The sequence below is a fragment of the Miniopterus schreibersii genome, assembly GCF_964146895.1.
Source record: "Miniopterus schreibersii genome assembly, chromosome: 13".
Lineage (NCBI taxonomy): Eukaryota > Metazoa > Chordata > Mammalia > Chiroptera > Miniopteridae > Miniopterus > Miniopterus schreibersii.
Window position 1 is genome coordinate 51410777 of NC_138113.1, and position 20784 is coordinate 51431560.

Below are 20784 nucleotides of genomic sequence, written 5' to 3' on the forward strand. Positions count from 1 at the left end.
TGATATAAGTCTTCTAGAGGCATAATTTCAAGAAATCAAGACAACACTTCAAAGAAACAAAGGAAAGTAATTTATAATCTCATAAGCCCTAACAATGCCACATAGAATTAGTGTGGCAGCCTCAGATATAGACTGCAGCCAGAGGTATGGACCAGTCCCAAGTGGGAACATCGTACAAGCTTGCATGTCACTGGCCTAAAGTGAGTCCTGGGGCCACCTCTGACTTCAGGGCTCCAGGGGGTGTAGCCCTCCCACAGGCCTGGGGTGGGGAGAGCCTGAAAGCTTTGGTGTAACTGAGTGAGGCTCTGGGCTGTTGGTCTGCTGCTTGTATTCGACCATGTAGCATTTCACCGGACACTGGATGTGACATTGAGAGCCCAGGATTGCACACTTAGCTCTGCCCACCACTGCCAGGAAAGCTTCCCAAAGCACATACACCTCAAGGAGCTACCAACATCCCTTGTCCTTCGAATAGGCAGGGTGGCCTTTACAAAAACCTCTGTGTCAACTGATTCATGCATTTATTCTTAAGTAATAACCAAAAAGGGGACAGTGCTCTTTGTCCGATTGTATTGATATCAAGGTTATTAGTGACACTATGAAATTGGAAACAACCTAAATATCTAACTGAATAGAAATGTTTAATTACTTAGGATTTTTTCCAAATAAAAGATATTATATGGCCATTAAGCAGATAGATAGAATCCGAAATAGCAATGTGAACCAAAAATACTACTTATGATATCCTGCTGATCAAAAGCATATACGCTTTATAGCATCTCTATACAAAACATGAACGTATATGAGACAAAGAAGGAAACGCTCTCACAACATTGGTTTTGTGGGAGAATGAATCAGCTCTTCATTGCTGTGTAACAAACCATCCCCAAACAACAGGCAGTTGTTAGCTCACGGTTCTGTGGGTCGGCAGTTTGGGCCAGGTCGCCAGTGCGATTCCTCACTGGCCTCGCCTGGGCCACTCACACCAGGGCAGTAGCTGGAGGCTGGGGGGCAGGTTGGTCCAAGGTGGCTTCTCTGACCTGTCAGCAGCTGCTGCCATCAGCTGGGCCTGACTCTGCCACAGGCTAACCACGAACATCTTGAACAAACCTGGAAAAGCATGCAGTGTTTTCAGCCCAAATCACAACTTTAAAGAGAATGAGGGAGGAGATTGATGGAGATGTTTTTACATGTACGTTTTAATGCTCCACCCCCAAGGCCTAATCAGCCATAGACTATCAGAGGCAAAAAAATACCAAAACAGACCAAGCGTCTGTCTGGTCCAGGGAAGGCAAGTTGGTTTTATCACAATTGTCAGCTGAAATAAGTGGCACTGGGACCAGCACTAGAGGTTGGTGTCTCAAGAAGGAGAGAGATGTGTCATTACCTCACTGGCCACGTTGGAAGGGACTGAGGGTGGATGGTAAGTGCCACCCATTTGGCACTGGGGGGAGGGGGCCCCTGGAAGGAGAAGGTCTCATATTTGGTTCCTTTCAAGGAGTTTACTAGAAGCCGCTAGAGCTCATCTGGCTGCAGTGTGTGAAGACACTGGCATTTTGTACTTTTTTGACAGATGACTGACAAATGATCAACTCTGCCCGCAGGTTGTGGTGCGGGAACTGCTGGCTCAACACACCAAGCAGTATGAAGAACGACCGCTCGCTGGCCTGCTCCGAAGCTGGGCTGAGGCTGGGGGCGACAGGCTCAGAACCAGGTACGGAACTGCTCAGGCTGTCACCTCCTTGGCCCTCAGTGTCTTATTATTGAGCCTGAGAGCACAGAGCCTTGTCATGGCACAGCTCACTCATTTGAAATGTTTACTATTTGATATATATTCAAAAATACACAAATATGGAAAATTAACATATATGCCCCCACTCCCCAACTTAAGAACTGTGACAATGCTAATTCTGTTCCTTCTTTATTGCATGTTCACTGTTCCAAGCACTTTACAGGTTTTAATGATAACCACACGAGGTAGGTCATTATTTCCATTTCCCGGATGAGGAAACTGAGGCTCAGAGGTTAAGTATTTTGCCCAAGGTGGCACACTAATGAATGGTGGAGCTAGGATTTGAACCCAGATCATCTGGCTTCAGGACCCATGCTTTTGGTTGTCTTTATTGATTTTTTTTTTTTTTTAGTATTGGCTTTACACTTGATAAATAAGGCCTAATGTATATGGAATTCTGTGGCTTCCTGCTGTCACCCAGTATTTTGTTTCTGAGATTCATCCAAGCTGTTAGGTACAGCTGAAGAGCTGTTCTCTTCTCTCATTACACTTCACCATGTGTATACAGCATAATTTACTTACCATTCCCGTCTCCAGTGGACATTTGGGCAGTGTTTATGATATTTTGCATAAAGCTCATATGAAAAATCTTGTCCGTGTTCTCCGGGGAAATGTGCGAGTTTCTACAGGGCTTTCACATTTAGCTGCCATGACTCAAAGAAAGATCTACATTTTACATCACATCGACACCCACACACGCATCGAGCACCCCCTCCCAAGAGGCACAGCTGAAGCAAACACTTCATGGCACGATGCTTATCCTGTCGTTCATACTGCTTTCTGATAGTTTTAAATTTTTAAAAATTCTGATCTCAGTCCTTTAAACTGATTTCATGACTCATCAGTGATTTTCAGCCTGTTGTTTGGAAAACACTCCTCAGCAATATGCATTGCCTCGGAGTCAGACGGCTGTGGGGTGGGGTGTGCCATTGTTAGCCTTGCCAGAGAGTGTCCCGTTGCTTTGTAACATGATTGTACAGTTTGTACCCCACCAGCAGCATGTGTCCTGTGAAACCACGTCCGCACCACCGCGTGGCTTTACTGGACTTAATTTTTGTCTATACGTGTAAGGAAAGTTCTCTCACTGATTTTCAATTGCAGTTTTCTTGTTACCCTGGAGGTTGAGCGTGCCTTCATGTGTTTATTGCCATTTATGTTTCTTCTAATGTGAAATGCCAGCTTATGTGTTCTGCCAGCTTTTCTATTTTTTTTTGTCGGAGGGGGGAGAGAGGGGAAGAGAGAGAGAAAGAAACATTCATTCGTTGTTGCACTTATTTCTGCCTCACTGGTTGCTTCTTGTATGTGCCCTGACCAGGGATCGAACCTGCAACCTTGGCCTATGGGGATGACGCTCTAACCAACTGAGCTACCTGGTCAGGGACCTTGGTCTTATTCTTACTGACTTTTAGGGGTTCTTTGTCCTTTGTTGTTTTAGATGTTACAGTTACATTTTCCAGGTTTGTGGCTTCTCTTACGTTTTCTTTATGGTGTCCTTTTTTTTTAATAGCCTCACTCGAGGATATGCTTTTATTGATTTGAAAGAGAGAGCGAGAGAGAAACATTGACGTGAGAGAGAAACATCAATCCGTTACCGCCCATACACACCCCAGCCGGGGATTGAACCCACAGCCTAGCTATGTGCCCTGACTGGGATTCAAACCCGCAACCTTTTGGTGCATGGGGTGATGCCCCAACCAACTGAGCCACTGGCCAGCGCTCTTTATGGTGTCTTGATTATCAAAAATTCTTACATTACAATTAAAATTACCAATTTTTTTCTTTTATATTCACACTTTCTACATCTTGTCTACTTTTAGATCATGAAGGATATATATTTTTTAAGTTTGAGAGTTTAACCTTTCACATTTAATTTTTGAATCTATTAGAAGTTTTTGTCTGTGGTGTGAGGAATGGATCTGTTTCATTTTTTCGTCCCTTAGGGCCCGTTTGTTGTCCCAGTACCATTTCCTGAATTGATTACCCTTTCCCAGTAATCTGCATTGCCTCTCTGGACTTTATTAAATTCTGCATGTGGAGTCTATTTGGGGCTATTTTGTTCCTAGTCTGTCTGCATATCCTTAATCCAACAATACGCTGTTAAAATTACACTAGATTTAAAATATGTAATATTATATAACAGATATGATATAATATATCTGAAGTATAATTCAAAGTTGTCCTGGCTATTCTGGGTCTTTTGCACTTTCATATAAGCTTTGGAATGATTTCAAGAAGTTCCTTAAAAAAACAACCTGCAGACAGACAGGAAAGGACAAATACTGTACGAGTGCACTTCTAGCAGGTGTCTAGAGGGCTCAAATCCGTAGGGACAGAAAGCAGGTGGTGGTTGCCAGGGCTGGGGGAGAAGGAATGGGGCTGGTGTTTGATGGGGACAGTGTTTCAGCTTGGGAGGGAGAAAAGCTTCTAGGGGTGGATGGAGGTGATGGCTGCACAGCAGAGTGAATGTACTTAATGCTACCGAACCGCACACTTAAAATGGTTAAAATGGTAGATTTCATGTTCTGTATATTTTACATAATTTAAAAACTCTGCTGGGATTTTCTTTGCAAGGGTATTGAATCTATAGATTTGCATAAAAATGGACCTATTTGTGAAATGATCTTCCTCGAAGATTTTAATTTCATGTCTTCTGGAGTTTTAGAATTTTCTCCATGTGTGGTACAACCTTTCGTAGATTTATTACTAGGTGCTTTATAATTTTGTTGCTATAGAAGGAATATTTTTAACTTTTGTTTTTTGTTGCCGGTTTATTGTAAATGCAGTTGACCTTTGCATATAAACTTGAGCGTAAATAAACTTTCCCTAAGTGCGTCTCCAGATTCATTGTGGGGTTTTTCCTCCTAGGCAGTCATACTATCTGCAAATAATAATTTCTTTTTCCTTCCTTCCCAGTTGTCATTCTTTTTATTTTTTATTTTTGGTATAAAAGGTGCTCTTTGTCTTATTCCTGGTTTTAAAAAGAATTAGTTTAATATTTCACTGTGAAGAATATTTGTTGAACATTTTATAGACACCTTAGTTCATTAAACAAGCTCCATTGATTGTTATTTTTAATTGATTTTTAGAGAGAGAGGGAGGGGGAGAGAAAGAGAGAAACATGGATTTGATGTTCCACTGATCTATGCAGTTGTTGGTCGATTCTTGTATGTGCCCTGGCCAGGGATCGAACCCGAAACCTTGGTCTGTTGGGACAATGCTCTAACCAACTGAGCTACCGGGCCTTGGCCCATTTATTGTTCTTTTTAATGTATTTTTGTTATTACTAAATGATGAAAATTACTGCAAATAAATTTTTTGCATCCATTGAAATGATTTTATGATGTGTCTTCTTTAGTCTGTTCATTTGATAGGTAACCCTTGTCAATCTTTTAATGTTAAACTACCCTTGCATGCTTGAGAAACAATTTCCTTATGCTGTGTAACCATTTTTATATTTTCCTGGGCTTGGCTGGGTTATATTTGGGGGGCGGGGGGGGGGGAGGTGGAGATGGGGGTTGTATATTGACTGGCATATTGTTTTCCTTTCTTGTACTTTCCTGATTTGGATTTATAGCAGGTTTTTCTGGTCTCATAAACTTATTGTGGGAGTAGTTTCTTATTCTGTGGAAGAATTTGGTAAGTTAATTGAAACCTATCTGTGCCTGTGGGAACATTTAAGCTACTGATTCCATTCATTGAATTGTTTTAAGACCATTTAGGCTTTATTGTGTCAGTTTTAGTAAATGGTATTTTTCTAGGGCTTTATCCATTTGGTTTTGAATTTCTTAGTATAAGGTTCTTCATACTATTCTCTAATTACATTTTTTGCTTCCACTAATCTGTAGTTATGTCCCATTTGTCATTCCTAAAATTATTTCTGTGCCTTCTCTTCTGTGTTGTTGTATAGTTTAATCTCATCAGATGTTTGTCTAGTTTATTTTGTCTAAAACAACCGGCCTTTGCCTTCATTGATCTGCTCTGTCATACCTCTCTTTCCGACTTCATTGATTTATGCTCATAAATGGATTGTCTCCTTTATGCTACTTTCGAGGAGCTTACGTGCTTTTTTCCTTTTGTGTCTTTTTAAAATTATTACTTTTATTTGGAGGCAGATTACTGGTCTCCATAGCCCACGTGTCCTGAACTAATTTCTAAGGAAACTGCTGATTAGATAATATAATCTTACAGTCCTGATTAAAAACATGGGAAGCACATACACGAGAGTAGTCTGGAACTTTCCGTAACTGTTGGCCTGGAGCAAAAATAAGAAATGTACATTCTGGCCCAGCCGGGCGCGGCTCAGCGGTTGAGCATCGACCTAGGATCCAGGCGATCAGGGTTCGATTCCCGGCCAGGGCACATGCCCGGGTTGCGGGCTGCAGCCGGTCAATGACTCTCTCATCATTGATGTTTCTATCTCTCTCTCCCTCTCCTTTCCTCTCTCTGAAATCAATAAAGATATATTTAAAAAAAGAAAAAAAAGAAAAAGAAATGTACATTCTGTTCTTTCCCCCTGTTTCCCTGCTGCTCAGATTCTATCTGTTCAGCCTGGGCCCCTCACCAGCCCCCGCAGCCCAGGACTGTCCCACGTAGTCTCGGTGTGTCTCAGCGTGTGGAAGGCAGGGCATTGGCGGCCCTGGTCCCCAGTGGCCGCTGACGGCGCCCGCAGCCTGGCCCCGCTTCCCTAGGCTGCGGTCTGCCGACAGAGCAGGGTGACACCAGCACGGTTTCCATCAGCGTCAGCTCCGTCCTTCAGGAGCCTCGTCCCCAGCCGGGCCGCACCTCCGCCCTCTCATTTCCTTCCCAGATAGCGGAGCAGGGCCTGTCCCCGTCACTCTGCGAGCACAACAGCCTCTCACCCACATGCAAACCCTCTGTCCCAGCACATTTTCCAGGACAGACTTGAGATGCGCCAACAGCAGTTTTCCAATTGTAAATATTTGGAAAGTTCCAGTCCATTTATTTTTGTTTCGGTTATTAACCTCCAAAACAGTACACATCTCTCTCCCACACAGTTACACTTACTGATTCAGTCTGTCTGTGTTTATCTACGTAAGTCCCCAACCTTACTTGCTCTGACTGTTACGTGTATTAAGAAAAGCCTTTGTCATCCACGCTGTGACCCGGGCCTTTCTCCAGGCATTGGCGATGCAGCGGGGACGGGCTTGTCCACGTGGGGAGCTCACGTCCTGGTAGAGCAGCAGGGTGGCCGTCGCAGGACAACTCAGCTGAGGAGACGGGGACAGAGGAAAGGGGGCTGGGAACCTTGTGGTACCCTGAATCCCTCCAGTTAACAGCCACTGTGTGGACGCCCACGGGCCCCTCCTCTGGACAGACTGCGGGAGGAGTCACTCACTGTACCGAACAGGCTCCATGACACTAAGCGAGGGGGGCAGGGTGCGGCTCTGACACCGGGGGTTTGGAGTCGGTTTGTGCCTGAGTCTCTTAACTCCCCTGTGCCTCAGTTTCCTCGTTTACCAAATGGGGAGATGGAAATTTCTGCTGGAGAAAGTCACCCTCTCTGTGGCACATTCTACCCTGCTCTGCCCACACCCCTCACTGCCCTCCGGCTCCTTTTCCTTAAGTCCCCCTGCCCCGGAGACACATCCTGAGCTTGAGCGCCTTCTGCCCTTGGGACCTGGAGCAGGTCACCCCTCCTGGCTGGGCCGCAGCCTCTCAAACTCTACGTCGGGTCATTACAGTATCTACATCATAGAACTACTGAGGTCACTGACTAATTCACAGCAATAATTAGCACAGTGCCTGATACATGATGTAGTTAAGAAATAGTATTCATTGACAAATACTTTGTGACAGGTATATTTTATTAGTCATATTCGTTTATCATCATTATTGTAACACATTCCTACCAATGGTAAGTTAGGATAAACCCACTTGATGGCAGTTATATAAGAGATAGTGAGGAAAGACTATATAAAATGCTGAACATTACTTGTAATGCAATTTTAGTGGAAAAAAGCAGGAAACCAAATTATCTTTATACCATAAGGACCACCATGTGGGATAAACCAAGCCAAGCATTCATCAGAAAAATACCGACGGAAGCACGAATCGAGGGGGCTGTTCTGTGTAGTGACACTGCTTTTCTCTTGGCAGAAAATTCCTTTTGAAAATGTAAGCCCTGTGTATTTCTTTCAGATGTACTCCTTGGTGAGGACAGATAGTAATGACGGCCACTGTGTTTTTCCTTCAGTTTCCTGGCGTTGAATATGGACACCGTCGGTAGCCTCGCCTTTCTGCTGAAAGCGGTGAATTTTCGGGAAAGGGTTCTTCAGCGGGGGTTGGTGGCCAGGATTTATTACAAGGTAAGGATACATCGTGTTGTGTTTTTCCTCTTGACATGTGTTTAAGGCACACTCTTACTGGTGAACTGTCTGCTAAATGTAGTGGGGGTGGAATCAGTGTAATTAAAGGTTCTGAAAGCAACTGGACTTCCTACGGGCCCCTTTGCGTGACTGCCTGCCTGCTCTGGAGGCCCGTAGGCTGTAGGGTGACCCTTCTGCGCCCATCTTTAGGATTCCACCTGCCAGCATCATCTGGCTGCTGTGGGAGTTGGTGAATGGAGTAATTTTTGGCCCTTACTGAAATTGAAAAATCCTTGTTTCTATGTATAATGACTGCATTGTTCTGTGGAGGGAAAGTGCTCCAGGCATATGTAGAAATTAACCACTGGATTAGCCTGAGATGCTCTCTTTCCTATTTAAACACCCACAACTCTCTGCAAAGACGTAACCTTGCCTCAGCGTTGATCTACAGGGAATGTTCACCAAGGACGGTGCCCGTGGGGCTGCTTTAAGAAAACACCCCCATCCCAGCAACATCTGTTTTAGCTTCTAATCATAACACTTAATAGACAACAAGACCCGAGAGGAAGATTTGCTCTTCCCAACCTCTGCCAGGCTCGGGGCCGGGGCTCTTGTAACCTGGAACCAGACCACTGTGACCCTCTGCGTGGGAGTTAGGTTCTGAGAGGGCCAAAATTGGGGCTCCACGCGACTCTCCTTCCGTTTCATACCGATTCCAAGATCACATCTTCCCGTACAGCACAGAGTACGCAGAGGGAGCAAGATGCGTGGCACATGGGGATGGATATTCCCTTAGGAAACGCTCTGGAGGCAGAGCACCCCTGGGTGGAGAGTGGTCAGGATCCAACCTGGTGGAACGGGGCCAGGCTGATCAGCACCTGTGCGGAAGCGGGCCAGGGTGGCGCAAAGCAGGCCATCCTCCACGCACAGGCCCGAGGTGAGGCCCTTCCCAGTGCCACCCTGCAGGCGAGTTTAAGTCCCTCCAGGTAACCCGCCCTTATCAAACATGGAGACGGTGAAGTGAGCGAAGGGTGCAACCAAAGGCAAAAATGCTATAGCTGCCCTGGGAGCAGAATTAACAATGGACAAACTGTAACCTAGGAACCCGCTTTCCAGGACTGTGCCAGGTTGATGATGGCATGGTGGGAGATTATAGTGGACACAGAGTGAAAGTAGTAAAAAGCCAAGCTGTGGATAACAAATGCTCCTGAAAATGCTGGAACAAAAGGAGCAGAAATAATAACCACAGATGTCACAGAAAAATTTTTTCCTTAGTGTAAAAAAAGACATCAAGGTTTTAGCCTGCAAATCTAGAGTAAAGATACTATCAAATAAGCAACCAGGCAGAACGTAATAGAAGGCTTACCCACAAAGAGAAAATCAGGCTAGCTTCCGTTTTTATGCACCAGCCCTAAATGGAGAAACTTCATGATCTGAGCATACTAGGCCAAGCCAGATTTCATCCATGAGTACAGGCAGATGGATGTTTTCAGGTATCTAGGAATCAGAAGCAATTTCACCCTTTTGGCCTTCCTTAAAAATTATTCAAAGAGCTATTCTACAAGACACTAAAAAAAAAAAAAAAAAATTTCATCCTGGCCAGTGTGGCTCAGTTGGTTGGATCAGTGTCCCATACACAAAAAGGTGGCGGGCTTGATCCCCGGTTGGGGCGGGTACGGAGGCAACTGATTGATGTTTCCCTCTCACATTGGTGTTTCTCTCTTTTTCTCTGTCTTTTCCTTTCTCCCTTTCTCCAAAAACCAATAAAAAAAGAAAAATCTCTTTTCAAAAAGCCAAAATTAATAACTTAAAAATAAGGAAGTCGAGATATAAAAGGATTGGGGGTCCCTGTGAAGCCAATCAATATGTATGTGTTTTTAAAATATAGGTACAGAGTTCAGAGACTAAAAATGTCTTTTGCTTGAAAAACCATGAATTTTAAAAAAGACCTTGACTACTTGTTTATCTAATAGATTGGGTTTGTAATATATTTTAAGGTCAGACAAAAGCCAAAGCAAAGTAAAAACATGGTCAGCGTCTTACTTTAATTGCAGGGTAGGCAAAAGTCATTGTTTTGCTCTGACTTTGATCATCAGAGGAACATAGGTTAACCGATATGTTTCATTAAATGGCAAGTTAACTCGGGTACTTAGCACAGGATGGTTGTTATGCAAATCATTACCAAAGACACAGAAGAGATAAAGAAGCGTCCATAAGTTTGTGTAATCAGAGGCAGAGCAACGAGGGAGTTAGAAAGCATGTTCTTGGAGGTCTCGGCCACCCTCCCCTGCTGCGCCTGGTGGACCTGCATGGAGGCTGGGAGGCAGTTGCAGAGTTCCCACTGCCACTTGCTCCTTGGTTTGAGAATTCCTCCCGGGATTGCTTTCTGAAATCCGTCTCCTGGTCATTGTGACATCCCCTTTGTCTCTTCTGTAATTCATCTAAGTGCAAGTCTCTGCTCCCTGGCCCTGGAAGAGTAATGATCTGATCTTGAAATGCACTGATCTGGTGATTCCTTGAACACAACTTTTCCATTACAATATGATCCCTAAATTCAGTCCGCAGTAAGCCATGAGAGGCATCTTCTGTCACCTGTATCCTGCAGTTATAGCTCCCTCCAGCTTCCACCTCTACAAGTTGGAGGGTTAGATCTGAAACGGGGGCTAACATGAAATGAAAGGTTTTAGTTCTAGTGAAAGCATAGACCCACAGATTAGACTAGAAACAAAGCTAATCATACCCATTTTGTATAGAAACAAATCTAATTATACGCATTGGCGTGTAGTTCTGTGCATCAGAATGATTTTTCAAAAGAAGACTAAACTTGAATTGGGCAACAGCAAGACGTTTTCAGATATCTTTCAGAAGATCAATGCATTAGTCTGCTTGGGCTGCCATAGCACAATACCAGAGATGAGGGACTTAACCAATAGGGCTTTATATTCTCATAGTTCTGGAGGCTGGAAGTCCAGGAGAGAAGAGCCAAGAGCCCAGAGGACGGGCCCAAGAGCTGTGGCCAATGAAAACAGCGCAGTAGGACAGCCAGGTCAAGGAACTTCTGAGCTTTGCTCAGCTGGATTTCAGAATTTCTGGGGACCACTGGGCCCTGCATTCCTCCCAGTTTCTTCCTTTTTGAGCAAGTGTATGTGTGGTGGTTATCTTATCCTTACCCCATTTTTGTATGTGGGCTGGTTCTGGGAGAGATGACTGGTCAGCAACCTGCAAATCTAGAGGAACTGTACTTAAGGAGTGACATCTGAGGAACCTTATCTGCACCTAGACTGGATTTAGATGATGGGATTCTGGAATTTTAACTAGTGCTGTAACGGGATGAGACGTGTGTGGGCCTCGGGAAAGAGTGAGGATGGGCTATGATAGGCAAGTCCAAGGTGGCCTTCAGTGACCCTGCCTCCAGCAGTCACACCCTTATATAGTCCCCACGCTGTACTGGGGCTGATCTGTGTAACCAACAGAATACAGCAGAAGGGATGGTGTGTTTTTTCTGAGACTGTGTTATAAAGACACTGTGGCTTCTGTCTTAGTCTTTCCCTTCCTCCCTCTCTCCTTCCCCCTTCCCTCCCTTCCCTCCCTTCCTCACTTTCTCCCTCCCTGCCCTCACTTGGGGGAAGTGTCATGAGCAGCCCACATAGCCAGGAACTGAGTCTTCTTGCCAAAACCTGTCTGAATGAGCATGGGAGCGTTTCCTCCAGCCCTATTCATGCCTTCGGAGATGACAAGGACTGCAGCAGTCGATAACTCGACTGCCACCTTGCGACAGAGCCTGAGCCAGAAGCACCCGATCAAGACATGCCCAGATTCCTAACCTCCAGAAACCATGTCAGAGAATAAAAGTTAGTTTTTTCAGATGCTAAATTTGGAGATAATTTGTTGCACAACAATAGATAATGAATTAATATAGCATCTGAAAGCAAAATCTGTTCAGTAGTTTTGGCATTGACACACACATTTTTAAAAACAAAATACAAAGAAGAGATTACTATAATGTTTTTAACCAACCTTTCCACTTAAGAATATAAGATGGTGGTCTTTTTATATCAGCAAGAACATGATTGCACAGTGAAATACAAGGGTTTTAGAATCAGGCAGTTCTGTTGGACTACTTCCGATGTTTTTAGTTCTTTGGTTATCGACAGTGCCACAGTGAACATGCTGAACAGTGTGCAGATTGACATGCTGCCAAATTGTTTTCTACAAGTGCTGAGCCAAATTGTCTTTCCCCGGGGGTCCCATTTCTGCACACTCACTTTTCTAACACTTTATTTCCTCCACTTTCTCACCTTGTAGCCTCAGAATTAGGAAGTGTGTTGCCTTCTTTTCATATATTATTTTATTGGCATTAGAAACATAGGTCCACTGTAAAATATTTACTTTTATTTCTATTTCAGTGTGATATTCGATGCTCTTTGGTGCTCATTCAATATCCAGAACTGTTTTCTGCTTATATCTGTTCTCTGCCAGAGAACAAATTGCTCACAAGTGTTGATCGTCTGATTTTTGAGCACAGGAAACCTTTGCACACGCGCGGGTGTGTTTTCCGAACATTAAAAGACAATTGTAGGCACGTGGTGTGGCGAAGAAATACAAGGGTTTTAGAGGCAATGAGAGCAGGCGCAGCACAAACCTGTTGCAAGGGTAGGATCACATAGAATGTGTGTTTTAAAAAGCATTTAAAAATGATAAACTTGGTATTCACGTTAATTATCTTAGTTAATGCTATTAGTGTAACCATTCTAATGGTCAAGTCAATTAAACAGTCAGTGAGCAATGCCGTTTTCTAGGGCTAAGCATAAGAGCACGGAGATTATTAAGATATGCTCCTGCCTTGGGATAAGTCCACTAGTTTTAGCCCAAGGAGCAATGAGATAAGTGCTAAATTATGACAAAATCTACGAGCGTAGAGGGAAGAGTATTGACTTCTATATTTTAGTTTGTATTTTTGGCTCAGCTTTTTGTTCAGCTAGCTGTATGTTGGCTTATGTCTGCCTACATTAATTTTGTGTATCTTGAAATAAAATGGTCTGTTCAGCAATTTGAACATCTGACCCAAACAGAGTCTGGGCAAGAGTCTTTGGACAGTGTCCAGAGGTGGGTGACTTCATCTAGAATGCCAGGATTCTGTAAAAATAACCATGTGATTTTGTTGAGAATCTTTTCAAGAGGCACAAAAGCATGAGTGGGAATTAGAAATCTGCTTTTCTTCTCAGCTTTTTAGTAATGCTCTCTAATTTTCTTCAAAAGCACGTTTTGTTTTAGGGATTCTTGGCCAACCCTGTCTGCACATTAAATAGTCCATCTGCCTCTTACCCTGAAATGAGTGCTGAGGGCCAGCAGCTCACAGTCAGGGCTGAGGAGTGAAGGCCCTCGGGCCCCGGGAGAGAATGCCCCGTCCCCTCCCTGCCGTAGCCAGCACTGACCTGAGGACGGGGCCAGGAAATGTCCCTCGGTGTGCGGGTGGCCGTGGAGGGAGCCCAGGCCCATACCTTCCCTTGGAAGCCCCACTTCCCTAATTTTCCAAACTCATGTTGCAAACATCGCCCGTCCTGGTGGCTGCATCATTTCCCCACTCGTGGGAAGAAAAAAACCAAACCCGTAAGCAAGGGCTTCTCCCTTTGAGAATATTCTGTTAAGGACATGGGTTGTTTTATGGACAAAATATAGACCCTCAGTAATCAATATGTTTAACAAATGACTAGTTTTGAATGCGCAGGACAAAAATTGGGCAGGTGGAGGCATGAGAATACAGATGGGATGAGCATCGTTCCGGTTAACCAGGAGGTGGAAGAGTATTGACTTCTATATTTTAGTTTGCATTTTTGGCTCAGCTTTTTGTTCAGCTAGCTGTATGTTGGCTTATGCCTGCCTACATTAATTTTGTGTCTCTTGAACTAAAATGGTCTGTTCTGCAATTTGAACATCTGACCCTCCCTCAGGGTTTATAAAAATCGGGTGCACGCTGCCCTGCGCCACGCTGAAGGCCGAGCCTCAAGGAGAAGGTAGGTGCTTTGCAAGCGAACATCAGGAGTCGTGCTCAGATCCAGGGCCAGCAAACTAACTCGGAAATGAGGACCCTAAGTTACTTTTGCTCATTCAGAATTTGAGATTTGGATGGAGAAGAATTGGTAGAGGCTGGAATAAGGCTATCGGAGATGGAACTTTCCAGAGCTTTCTGTGTAGAAAAATTACTGTCCCCTGCAGTTTTTATTGTTGTGGTCAGTGTGCAACCTGACTACTCTTTCGTGTGCGTGTGACTTCAAAGCTCTGAGCGTAGACCTTCAAAACCTCACCCAGCCACAGTGTTTCTGTAAAGGCTGTCTTTCTGTTGTGATTTTAGACTGACAGTGTCTATGCTCAGGCCGCCGCGTTGGGTTTGGAATCTCATCTGAATTCTTGTCTGTGCAAAATGCAAGCTGCCCGCGTTGGCAGGTGGATGGCGCACCCGTGGCACGTGCTGGAGGCAGCGGCTGTTGGAATCGCCATCGGTCACAGGTCCTCGAGAGCTTTGCTCACGTGGCAGCGGGTCGCCCCAGAGAGGAGCTGGGAAGAGGCCGTTGTCCACAGGCCCAGAAAGGAAATCGGGTGCCGCTTTGCTGATACTTTCTGAGAGTTTGAGGGTGGGGACAGGGAACAGAGATAACGGCTGGGTTGTGTTTGTTACTTTTTTAAAACTAACACAGTGGCCTGAACAGCAGATGTTTTACTAACAATCTCGTGGCACAGAAACATCAAGAGCTTTGTTCCAGAGACAGCTCATCAAAGACAGGAAACAGGATTAGAAACCAAATTTCCTGAGTTCATAGTCCACGTCGATCTTGATGTACCTCCTGACTCCTGTGGTCGAGGTGGGTTGGGAAGACGACCAGCAGACTGGGACAACCTGGTGGAGGGGCCTTTGCACCTTCAGAGCTTGGGGGCTGCCTAAGCAAAGGCCGCCTTGCTCGGAAGTGGCCCCCTCCGCTGCAGTTCCTCTAATGGGAGCATAATCCCAGTTCCCCAGCGAGAAATAAGGTTACGCTTGGGAAGCCCCAGAGGGAGGGAGGGTGGCTGATGGCACCTCACAGGAAGCTCTGCGACGTGGCTGAGGAAGGGGCAGAGGGTGGTCTAGAGGCCCCGGCGTGGACGGCGGGAGGACCCGAGCCTCAGCCCCCGCTTCCCCCTTCGCTGTTTCCGGTGGTAGGAAATGTTTCTGTTTCGTGATGTTTCCCCCTCTCCTGTCTTCGTCCCAGAGCAACCCAGGTAATTTTAGCAGTTGCATTTTCTCTTTTTCCCTCACTTCTAATTTTCTCTGTCTTTCTCTCATAGAAAGCACCCTAAATTCTCTTTCTAGAGAAATGTGTTATGAGTAAGGAATGGAAGGGAGAAGGAAGGGAGGGGAGGGGGGAGAAGAGGGGAGGAGGGAGGGGAGGAGAGAAATCCGGGATATCCACATGGGAGACGCAGTCATTTCTCTGCGCCAGAGCTGGACGGGTCCCTCCCACAGGATGACCTAGTCAGACCCACCCGTTTACAGACAGGCAGCCTAAGGATCAGACAGTTTGTGGTTTCGTCGAGGCAACAGCCACCAAGAGCAAATATGAGACTGACATCTGATTGTGCAAATATTCTAGTTTTCCTCAAACTTTGCCCACTATTTTTTACTGTTTGTTTATGGATCTTCCTGATAACAATTACTACAGAAGTGTTTGCCTAGTGAGGACTTCCTATTTCCCTTATTCCTACTACATTTATTAATTAGAAGCAAGCGATGTTCCTTCTCTCCTACAATTTATATCAGTGTAGATTCACAGATATTTATTCTGTGTTTGAACTACAATCCAATACTATATTTCTTTTCTTGCTCACGTTGTTCCAGCTTTGGCCAGTGAGAGCTCCTTAAGGTTAGCTCCTGTGTCCCTGTGATATGTCCCCCACCCTTTTTCTTTTTTATCACTTTTATTTTCTGGTACCACAAAATGCTCCAGGTGCATCTTGTTTTCTCCTTGCCAGACCTGTAGTCATCCGTTCTCCAAAAATCCTGGTTCCTTTTACTGGAGGAAAGTATTTAAGAATCAGTGTCCGGTGGCTGGGTGTGCTAATTGCTACTTGAGTGTCACTTCTACGCCTGCTCTGAGCTAGGGAACACGTACATGTATGTTTCCGATATCACACGTTCTCACAGAGGTCCGTACGTATGTGCATTCGAAACCATGACTTCATACTGGGAGTTCTGAGTCCAGCCCGAAACCACAGGCCTCCCCTCTTTCGCATTTGTCATGTCTTTCTGAGAGAGTGAGAAACCTGGTTTTCATTGTCTACGGTGTGTTTTCTTATTTGATCTTCTCTAGTACATACATGAAATCATTTCGGGATAGAACACAGTGGTTTGGTTTGTGAATCTAGCTTAAAGCATCTAATCAAAATAGCACCCCAATTCCCAAGTATTTCCAACTTCCACGTTTTCTTCCTTCTCTGCACCCTGCTGCGAGGTTATGTCACTCATTTGAGACACAGGTGGGTTCTTCTGTTCCTACATGTCTTCTACTTCGGGATTTCCCTCCATCCTGGGTGCTTTAGTCCTTCATGTTTTGACTATGTGAAAAATTACTAAGTTCCTAAGACTCAAAGCTGCACCAAAAGGTAGGCTCAGAGGCTGTCACCCCTTCCTCATCCCTACACCCCATTTTATTCATTCTTTGGGGTTATCGTTCCTGTATTTCTTTCATGCAAAAAAGCAGAAATGTGTGTTTTCTTATACAACGTTGCTTTCTCTCTTCCGCGAAGGGTAACATACTATAATACTGTTTCTCGCTTTTGTTCCATTTAACAATATGTCCTGAAATCACTTTACATCAGTGCATAGAGATCTACCGCATTAAAAAATATCAGAATAATACCCTGTGTGGCTGTGTCATAGCTTAGTCAACCCCTCTCTAATATATGGGCATTTAATTTTCCTCCCTATATTTTTCAATTGGAAATAATGCTACAATGAAAAACCAGATGCATAAGAATTTTAGTATTGCTTAAGGTGTATCTTCAGAGCAGACTTCTGAAAATGCGATTGCTGGGTCCAAAGGTAGGTGCATATGTAGCTCAGTTAGGTATTGTCACATTCTCCTTCAGAAGGGTTCGACCAGTTTGCATTTCCCACAGCAATGTTTGTTTCCTCACAGCCTCATTAACAGAATTTGTTCTCATAGGTTTTTCTTTTTGCCAACGTGATAGGTGAGAAATGATATCTCTGTGTTGTTCTAATATACATTTATTTAATTACAAGTGCATTTGAGCATTTTTATCTCTGTGAGAGCCATTTTAACATATCTTTATATATTGTTTATTCATACAATTTTCTCATTTGTCCACAGTGTTTTTGGCATTTTGTCCATCAATTTTTAAAAAATATGTTTTTATTGATTTTAGAGAGTGAGATGAAGGGAGAGAGAGAAATAGAAACATCAGTGAGAAACATTGATGGGCTGCCTCTTGTGTGCCCCCTACTGGGGATCAAGCCCACAACCCAGGCATGCGCCCTGACTGGGAATCGAACCAGCAACCTTTTGGTCCTTGGGATGATGTTCCACCAACTGAGCCACACTGGCCAGGGCTGTCCATAAATTTTTAAGAGTACCTTCTATATTAAGGGTTTTAGCTTTTTGTATATTGTAAAAATTTTCTCCCAGTGTGCCACATGTCTTCTGGTAATTTTTGCCATGCAAAAAAATTTTTTTTTAACTTTTGTGTGGTCAAATATAGTAATATTTTCCTTCATTACTTTTAGATTTTAACTGGCAGTTAGAAAGCCTTTCCCTACGTTTAGGTTAAAAAGGAAGTTACCACATGGAAACCTCAATCTTAATGTCCTGGAGTCAGCAGATGGAGTTTGGGACTGCCAGAAAGACCGAAAATTGAAGAGGAAAAAAAAAAAAAAAAGGAGGGAATCTCAGAGAGGGAATATCACTCAAATCCTTAACTGATACCTGAAATATGTATGGGTGGACAGGACTCCAAAGAGCTCAGGTGATACTTAATCTGGAAGGCTTAAAGAGCTGAGCAGAGGATTTCACTGTTTCCTACCACATAGGAAGCAGAATTTGTAGTTTGAATCCTGCCAAGTTAAAGGAGTACGGTAAAGTCAATGGGCTTACCATTGAAACCTTTGAAGGGCCATGCCTTAGATATAAAACTATGTCTCAGGAAAAGGAATTCACCCAAGGACTAAAGGTAAAATTTAAAGAAACTAAAGGCAAAAATAAAAAAGATTATTCTTGACAAAGCATAAAACCAAACCTCCATCAATTCAAGTTAATCTGCTAGTGATTTAACTGAATGCTGGAATAAAACTCAACACTCTTTAGAGGAAGATAACAGGATATAGGATGAGTATTATTTACAGTGTTCAATATAATAAAATATTACCAGGCATGTGGAAAAATTACTAGACATGCAATCCACAATCAAGGTAAAAACCAGTCAATAGAAATAGACCTCCAAAATGACCCAGATGTTGACATCAGAAGACAAAAGCTTCTTTAAAAATATAATGAATTTATTAAAGAGTGAACAGGATATAATAAATGAAAATTTCAGAAGACTTATAGAAATTGTATAAAAATAACCAAATAGGATAGATCTGAAAAACACAATACTATAAATAAAAAATTAATTGAGTGGTATTAACAACATATTAGACACTACAGAGGAAAAGGCCAGTGAACATAAAGACAGTTCAATAGAAATCATTTGAGCTAAAGCACAGAGTGATAAAAGATTGATAAAATGAACAGAGCCTCAGTGACCCATGGCACAGGATCACACATTCTAATATACATGTAATTGGAGTCTCAGAAGAAGAAAGGGTGGAACAGAAAAAGTATTAACTAAAATTTTTTAATGACAGCACACAAATTCAGAAACCTCAGCAAGATTCAAAGAGATGATTAAAAACAAACAAACATAAAAACAGGAGCACATCATAGTTAAACTGCTGAAAGCCAAAGGTAAAGAAGAAATTTTAAAAGTAGCCAGAAGAGAAAGAACATTAGAAATAGAGAAGGAATGATAACAATGATGGTTGATTTTTCATTCAAAACTGCAGAGCCAGAAGACAGTGGGAAAGGTATCTCTAATGGGCTGCTGAAAGGAAAAAAAACCTGCCTACCTCGAGTTCTAGATATGGTAAAGATACATATAAAAAATGAATTAAAGGCATTTTCAAGTAAAGGAAAGCTGAGAGAATTTGTCATCAGCAGACCCATACTGCAATAAATGCTAAGGACAGTTCTTCAAACTGGACAAAGTGAAATTACATGGAAGTTCAAAACCAAAGTAAAGACGAACATTGAAAATGCAAAAGGTATAGGTAAATTTTGACAATTGTTTTTCCCTTTTACAATTCAATTGGCTATTTAAACCAAAAATAAATATAATTATTTAGGGTTGATAATATACATAGAAGTAAAATATATGGCAAAAACAGCACAAAAGATGGGATATAGTGTATATGGAATTATTCTGTTATAAGGTTCTTGCATTATGCACGGTGTTATTAATTAAAGGCAGATTTTTTTAGGAGAGAGAGGAGGTAGACTGAGATGAAAATAAAAATCCTTAGTTTATCCAGAAGAAGTCATGGGAAGAGAACAGAAAGTAAAGACCTAACGAGATAGACTACAAGAAGCAGTGTAGTCCACTTGTACCCAACACTTTCCATAATTACATGAAATGTAAATGGACTGAACATTCCGATTAAAAGGCAGACATTGTCATAGAGTGTTAAGAACAAGCAGTTCCCCTCTATATGCTTTAAAGTAAAGACACAGACAAAAAGATACAGCATGCAACTAGAGCATAAGAGAGCCTGTATACATGTCAGAAAAGCAAACTTTAAGACAAGGAGTATTTCCAAGGACAAAAGGGTCATTTCATTATGATTACCTGGTCACCTCATCAAGAAGACAGAATAATCTGAAACAGGTATGCAGCCTAAACCATTTAAAATACGTGAAGCAGAAACTGACAGAACCAACTGGAAAAACAGACAAATCCAGTAACTGATAGAACAAGTAGGTAGAAATTCAGTATGGCTAATGGAAATGGGAACATCCTTATTATCATTTAACTCAACCTATTTAGCATTTATAGACATTTATTGAAAACTACACCCCGCCCTACAGTGCTGTCCATAAGACAAGTCTCAATAAACTTTTTAAAGATTGAAATAATACAGAATATAATCTTGATTGACAATTGAATTAGGGATCAGTAACAAAAAGTTATCTGGAAAATCTCCCAAGTATATAAATATTAAGCAACACATCTCTAAATAATCAGTGAATCAAAGAAAGACTCACTAAGGGAATTAGGAAATATTTCAAACTGAATGATAGTGAAAATACAACGTATCAAATTTTGTGGGCTGTAGCGAAAGGAGTCTTTGGATGGAAATTTATAGCTTATCTTAGAAAATAAAAATGGTTTCAAATAAATGCTGTAAACCTCCACCTTAAGAAGCTAGAAAAAGAAGAACAACATAAGTAGAATTAAGATAACAATAGAGATTAGAGAGGAATCAATAGAGTAGAAAACAAACTATAGAGAAAGCGAAGAAACCTAAAGGTCTATTCTATGACGTGATTAGTGAACTAATCCCTAGCAGGATTGATCAAGAGA

The 20784-nt window shown here is 42.8% G+C and overlaps 1 protein-coding gene across 2 annotated transcripts in view; it reads left to right on the forward strand.

The window, feature by feature from the left end:
- The window catches only part of ACOXL (acyl-CoA oxidase like), a 272425-nt gene that overhangs the window by 175746 nt on the left and 75895 nt on the right, over nucleotides 1-20784 (forward strand). For both annotated transcript variants that reach the window (XM_081156817.1, XM_081156818.1), the window contains exons 14-15: nucleotides 1605-1714; nucleotides 8007-8118. In XM_081156817.1, coding sequence (XP_081012943.1) covers nucleotides 1605-1714; nucleotides 8007-8118 — 222 coding nt within the window. The remainder of the gene's footprint in view (nucleotides 1-1604; nucleotides 1715-8006; nucleotides 8119-20784) is intronic.